Source organism: Octodon degus, unplaced genomic scaffold (genome assembly GCF_000260255.1).
Source record: "Octodon degus isolate 3935 unplaced genomic scaffold, OctDeg1.0 scaffold00076, whole genome shotgun sequence".
NCBI classification, from domain to species: Eukaryota; Metazoa; Chordata; class Mammalia; order Rodentia; family Octodontidae; genus Octodon; species Octodon degus.
Genome location: NW_004524652.1, coordinates 10,546,165 through 10,552,540, shown reverse-complemented (window position 1 = coordinate 10,552,540; position 6,376 = coordinate 10,546,165). Strand labels below are relative to the sequence as shown.

Genomic DNA, 6,376 nt, shown 5'->3' with positions numbered 1-6,376 from the left:
ATTCCCAAGAATGAAGTGCAGTGTGTTTAAAGCGAGTGCGTGTATCCTGAGAGGAGATCACGGTGGCGCCTTTACTGTCATACATGCCTTTATCTAAATACGCTCACCACACTTTTGGTCACCCATCACTGAGCAAGTTTTTAAAACTTTACATTAGGGCCGGTGAGAGAGCTCAGCGGACCGAGCACCCGCTCAGGCAAGCGCAGGGGCCGGGGTTCGAGCCCCAGCACCACGTGCTGCACCAGCCCACGTGCCTGAGGCCGTCCCTGTCAGATGAAAGGCCCTACAGCATGGCATCATCCCCTTGTTCTGGGGGGCTGGCACCGTTGGACTTGGGGCTCTTCCCAAAGGCAAAAGGACCACGAGGCAAACGTGAACCCACTCAGGACGCCGAGCAGCCACAGCACAGCGACAGACATCCACGGCAGGAGAGCTCCAGCTCTGCTTCAGAAAATGGGCAGAACTATGCGAGAGGTGTGTTTGCAGCAAAGGGGAGCACTCTGAGGGGGACGAGTGGCGAGGCGTCTTTCACTGTAATACTTTTTGTTTTTATTTAAACATTCTCTATTAATACGAGGTGTGGTGACACAGTCCTGTGACCCCAGCACTCAGGAGGCTGAGGCAGGAGGATCTCCACAAGTTTCAGGCCAGCCTGGGCTACATAGTAAGTTCAAGGCCAGTCTGAACTCCAGTGAGACCGTTTCTCAGAAAGGGAGGCAAAGAAAAAGAAAACTCATAGTTCTCAATCACACCTCACAAATGTAGTGAGAAATAACAATCCTGGCTTCTAACATGCTTTTTCTCCTCAGCGCTCACCGGCCTCTACCAGCTCTCCTGGGCTAAGGTTGTCACAGAAGGGACAGCGCACTTCACTTGAGCCTCCTGGGACACCACACTGCAGCTGGCAGGTACTCAGGTGCAGCAAGGATGCACTAATGAGACGGCTGGTGCCTGGAGGGCCCACGAGGGCCACACACGTGGCACGGGGCCCTCAGCCCATGGCCAGAGACCATCCTCCCCATCCTCACGCCATGTTACAGGGGAGGGAAGTGGGGCTCACAGCGGTTGCATCATAGCTAATAAGAGGTGGAGGCTGGATGGGAAGCCAGGTCTGGCTCCAGGGCTGAGTGCTCTGCCCTCTGAGCACAGAGCACAGGGATTCTTTTCCCAAGGCAGGCTGTGCATGGGGCCAGGAAGAAATGCTGTTGATCTGCACCCCACAGTGGGACTAAGATCTTAGGGGTTACAGGGCCCTAGAATCCGACCAAGAACACAGTGGGCACCCGTAAGCACCTAGGGTGGGTGGGGGGTGGATAATGGGCTCAGTGGGTGGACAGGCAGGTGCCTGTACGGATGAGTGGACAGACAGTAGATATGGGTGACTGGATGGATGAGGAGAGGATGGATGGATGGATGGATGGATGGATGGATGGATGGATGGATGGGGGATGGCTGGATAGATGGATGGGGGATGGATGAAGGATGAATGATGGATGGATAGGGGATGGGTAAGGGATGGATGGGGGAGGGATAGATGGGGGAATGGAGGGATAGATGGGGAATGGGTAAGGGATGGATGGATGGATGGATGGATGGATGGGGGATGGATTGTGGGGGATGGGTAAGGGATGGATGATGGATGGGGGATGGATGGATGGTACAGACAGGTAGACAGAAAGGTGGACGGGTGGAAAATTAAATGGACAGATGGATAAGTGGATGGATGGAAGATGGATGGGAATGGACAGATGGATGTGTGCATGGGTGGTGTGGATAGATGGGTGGGAAGATGGATTGATGGGTAGGTGGGTGAATGGATGGATAGGTAGATGGTATGGACAGATGGACAGAAAAATGGACGGGTAGAAAATACATGGATAGATGATGGATAAATGGGTAGATGGATCGGTGACTGCAGATGGGCGGTGGGTCAGCGGACAGGCTGGCCCATGGGTACAGACTGCCAGGCAGCAGGACGGACAGGTTACACGCAGCAGACAGTGAGAGCCCATGCGGAGAAGACCACACCCGCCTCCCCAAGAGCACACTCGGCCACAGCCTCCTGTGTTTAATGGTGACACAATCTGCGGTTCAGTTCTTACAGTGGGGTCTGCAGGTGCTGCCCAGAGGCCAGGGGCAGACCAGACTGGGCAAGGACAAGAGGTGGGAGCTCAGCGCGACACTCCTGCTAGCCCTGCAGGGAGACGGGCACTCAGGACCCTCTGGCCATCATGGCCAGAAACTTTGGTTTCGGTTGTACTCAAGTTTCCATCCAGAGGTATAGTCTGCTTCCTGGGGTGCGGTGGGGACCCCAGCATGCCCTGGTGACCAGCAGGACATGGGGGGATGGCAGAGACAGCACAGCAGAGCAGGGGTAGGGATGGCCCATGCTCTTCAGGACTGACACTGAGTTGGTCTCACCTTGGAGAAAACCTCCCAGGCAGACCCCAGCTCAGGCTGGTGGACGGCAGAGCCAGGCGGCGGGCAGGCAGTGCGGCCTGCCAGGGCTCCACAGGGCGGGGCCGGCAGCAAGGCAGCAGGCGAGAGGTGCCTCAGTCCCACGAGACCTCAATGGGGGCGAACTTCCAGAGGTCAGGGTGGCCCATGTGCAGCAGGTCCTGGAAAGGCGAGGTGCTCCACTGGAACGGGGGCACCTGGTCCCACGTGGGGCCACTGACAGCCAACAGGCTCAGTGCCTTGGCCAGCGACATGCTGGTCACCTGGGGGGCAGAAAAGTAGGAGGCTGAATGGGGACCCATGTTTGCCCAATCCTGGAAGCCCAGACTCCGCCCCAACGTGGCCTCAGGGCCCCACTTCTGCTCCTGGTGGGGCATCACCTTCACATCAATACCCCCATGTGAGCGCTGGCGCAGCGCTGGGAAGGGGTAGGAGCCGTTGGCTGGGTTGAGGTCGGAGCGGGCAGAAATGGCATTTTCCCCATTAGGCTGCGGGCTGCAGGCTTCACACTGCGACAGAGGGTCATGGAGGTAGTCGTTGTACCTGGAGCAAGGAAGGGAGCACACACCAGTTATCCTGGGAAGGTGCCCAGGGAGGGGCCAAAACCCTCATGCTGACATTTATGACCTTGACAGCCATGGCCCTGACCTTGGCCTTTCTCCACTGACCCCTGCCTAGCCATGCTCCCCTCATCTTTCCGCTCTCAGATCAGCACTTGCCCCAGAGAAGCCCTCGGAGCCCCACCCACGCCAGGCAAGGCACCCACTTTGTCCCTTGCTAAAATTTCTTGGGGCTCAGGTGGCTCTTGCTCTGCATCTATACAAGTCTGGTCCTGCCACCCACGAGACAAGGACTCCTCAGGATAGCAGTCAGCAGGTCTGCAGGATAGCAGTCACCTGTGTCTCTGGGGCCAGGCATCTGGCCATTCAGGATGGTGGCTCAGGGGTGCACAGCATCCTCCCTGTAGTGGGAGGGTTAAGTATGGTGACCGCCAGTGCTAGCCCCCAGCTGGGGCAAGGGTCGGGCAAGCAGTGCAGTCTCCAAAGGGCTCCGCGCTGAGCCTGCAGCCCTACCTCATCAGCCGCACCATAGAGTCCACGTCATGCACCAGAGACTGGTTCCGCAGGAAGATCTGGGCGCGGGGGCTCTTGCTGTAGGAAAACCAGTCCCCGTACTGGTCTACCAGAGCCTGCAGCCCACTGGCGTTGAACACAGACTCAAAGGACCTGTGGGGACAGGGTGGTCACCCCACAGAGCTCAGTCAGGCCTGGCTATGGCCAAGAATATCATCACCAGCAGCCACAATGGCCAGGATGGTGACGACGGTGTTCTTCATTTGTGCTAGGGTTGACCTGGGAGGCAACTGAGGCTGGGCCCTGGGTTAGGATCCTGGCTGCGCTGGTTCCCAGCTGCAGACTGTGGGGAGCTGACCCTCTCTCAGGGACTTGGTCTCAGCATCTGGACGTGAACCACGCTCAGGGTTGGGTGGGGCCATCCCATGTCACAGGCCATTGTCTGCACTGCTGAGGGTTGAGGTGCAGCTCGGTGGCTGGGACCCCTCTTGCTAAAGTGGGAAGGACTGGCCTGTGTGGGTGGGCGCAGTGGTGGATGTAGGGCACATACGGGATGTTGTAGCTGGCCCAGTAGGTCTTCTCATAAAGCTCTGAGGTCTTGTCAGCAACCACTACCATGCCCCTGACAGCCAGGAGAGACAGGCAGGTCAGAAGAGGGGCTCTGCAAGTTCTGGCCCCCACGCCAGCACCCCCAACCCCAAACCCTAGCCCCTCTCCAGCTTGCCTTCCCAGCACCCCTCCTTGCATGCATGCTCGGGTCTCGGCCTGCCAGCCCTGCACCCATCCAACACCCTGCTGCCCACACTCACGGGATCTGCTCCAGGATGGTGAGCACCCTGCTGCCCGGGCTGGGCTTGCCGGGGATGAATGCCTTGTAGTCCACGACCATCCACTGGTTATTATACCTGCCGGGCCCAGGCAGGAGGCTGAACATTTCCTGGCCCTGCCCAGTCCCCAGAGCCCCGTGTGGCCAGAAGACACCCCCGGAGGGCACCCCAGGTACCTGGCCAGGCAGCCCTCTCACTGGCACAGCAGCCAACAGACCCCTTCCTCCAGGTGTCTGTCCGTCTGTCTGTCCTAGCACACTCTAGGCTCCTAGCTCCACCACCTTATGACTAGCTCTACAGCCAGGCCAACAGCTCACTCATGACTCTTCCTCTCTCTCTCTCTCTTTTTTTTTTGGGGGGGGGGCAGAACTGGGGATTGAACTCAGGCCCTTGCGCTTGCCAGGGAAGTGTTTATTCTACTGAGCCATCTCCCCGGCCCCTCATGACTCTTCCATGTCCCTCTCCTGCTGTCCCTGAAGCCTCGTGCTCCACCTGACTTTCCTGCCCCACCTCCAGGGTAGGAGCCTGCATAGGGTAGACACAAAACCTTTCCCTCCTGTGCCTCAGTCTCCAATGCACAGAGCAAGAAGGGGGTGCTACAGAGGGCCCGGGACATGTGTCCCTGGTACCATAAGGTCCCCTGGGGCCCAGATCTGAAGGAAGAAGACGGAGGGCCAGGAGTCACTCACGTGCCACTGTTGAAGCTCTTGAAGACGTCTGCCCAGCTGGCACCATCCACAGCCAGGCGGTTGGCCACGGTGTTGCGGACCCACTCAAGAACGCAGCCCTGGGGTTGCACGTACTTCCACAATGCCGGGTTCTTGTTGCCGATGGTGGTCTCCAGGGTGACCTGGGGACAAGGCCAGGGCTGCACCTCGCAGGCGTGCCATCCCTACAGCTCTCAGGTGGGCCCTTCATAGATCTTTCTTAAAACCTCCCACCCAAAACTGGATGCGGGGGTGCACACCTCTAACCCCAGCACTCAGAGACTGAGGTGGGAGGATCGCTATGAGTCTGAGGCCAGCCTGGGCTACATAGGAGATGTTGTCTCAAAAACAAAAACAGGGCCCGGGAAGATAGCTCAGTAGAATAAGCACCTGCCTGGCAAGAGCAGGGTCCTGAGTTCAATCCCCAGTTCCACAAAAAAAAAAAAAAGCCACCTCACACCCTGGTCCTGGCGTAGGCACTTGCTCCTCCTGGCTTCTTCCATGGGGACTGGCGGGACTAGGGCTGTGCATGCAGCTTCTCCCTGGGGACGAGGCTCGGAGAGAGCCTGGCCCGCTCTCCCAGGGACCCCCCACAAGCCAACCCACCCTTTCCCACCTCACCCAGCAGAACCAGCAGCCTGAGATGAAGCCGCTGTCCTCAGCTCCTGCCCCTTTCTCCACGCTCTCCTGGGACTCTGTCTGACTTCTGCACATTTTCTAACTAATGCCTTCTCTTTTTACAAAGTCCAGTCATCAGCCAGGAAGGTTCAGTCGACCTTGTCTTCTCTGGCATGGAATAAGAAGGTGGGACCAGGGCTGAGTATGAATTTACTCTGTACTGTGGCTTCCTGACCTCCAGAAAAGCCGGTGTGTCCCCAAGGACACCGACCCCCCACTGAGGACCACTGGCCTGATGACATGGGTTATAAAAATAACTTGAAAGGGCTAGGGGTGTGGCTTTGTGTGAACGCCCTGGGTTCGATCACCAGTACCACAAACAAAAACCCCCAAACCTAAAATAGCTAAATGATAGCAGCATTCACAATGTGATTTTGCTGTTGTTATTGTTTTGTTTTTTTGAGACAGGGTCTTGCTCTATAGTGTGAGCTGCCTTCAAACTTGCAGTGATCCAGGGCCGGGGAGATGGCTCAGTGGAATAAGCGCTTCCCTGGCAAGCGCAAGGGCCTGAGTTCAATCCCCGGTTCAAAAAAAAAAACACAAACTTGCAGTGATCCTCCTGAGTACAGGGACTGGAGGTGTGTGCCACCACACCCAACTCACCATGGGGTGTGTGTGTGTGTGTGTGTGTGTG

The 6,376-nt window shown here is 57.5% G+C and overlaps 1 protein-coding gene across 1 annotated transcript in view; it reads right to left on the bottom strand.

Annotated features, from left to right (window-relative positions):
- Positions 1–2,053: 2,053 nt before the first annotated feature.
- Plbd2 (phospholipase B domain containing 2) overlaps positions 2,054–6,376 on the bottom strand; it is a 17,788-nt gene continuing 13,465 nt past the window's right edge. Inside the window, exons 7-12 of the mRNA XM_004635942.2 lie at positions 5,047–5,207; positions 4,340–4,435; positions 4,081–4,152; positions 3,531–3,683; positions 2,838–3,000; positions 2,054–2,720 (exon numbers count right to left, since the gene is read on the bottom strand). Coding sequence (XP_004635999.1) covers positions 2,553–2,720; positions 2,838–3,000; positions 3,531–3,683; positions 4,081–4,152; positions 4,340–4,435; positions 5,047–5,207 — 813 coding nt within the window. The 3' untranslated portion in view covers positions 2,054–2,552. The remainder of the gene's footprint in view (positions 2,721–2,837; positions 3,001–3,530; positions 3,684–4,080; positions 4,153–4,339; positions 4,436–5,046; positions 5,208–6,376) is intronic.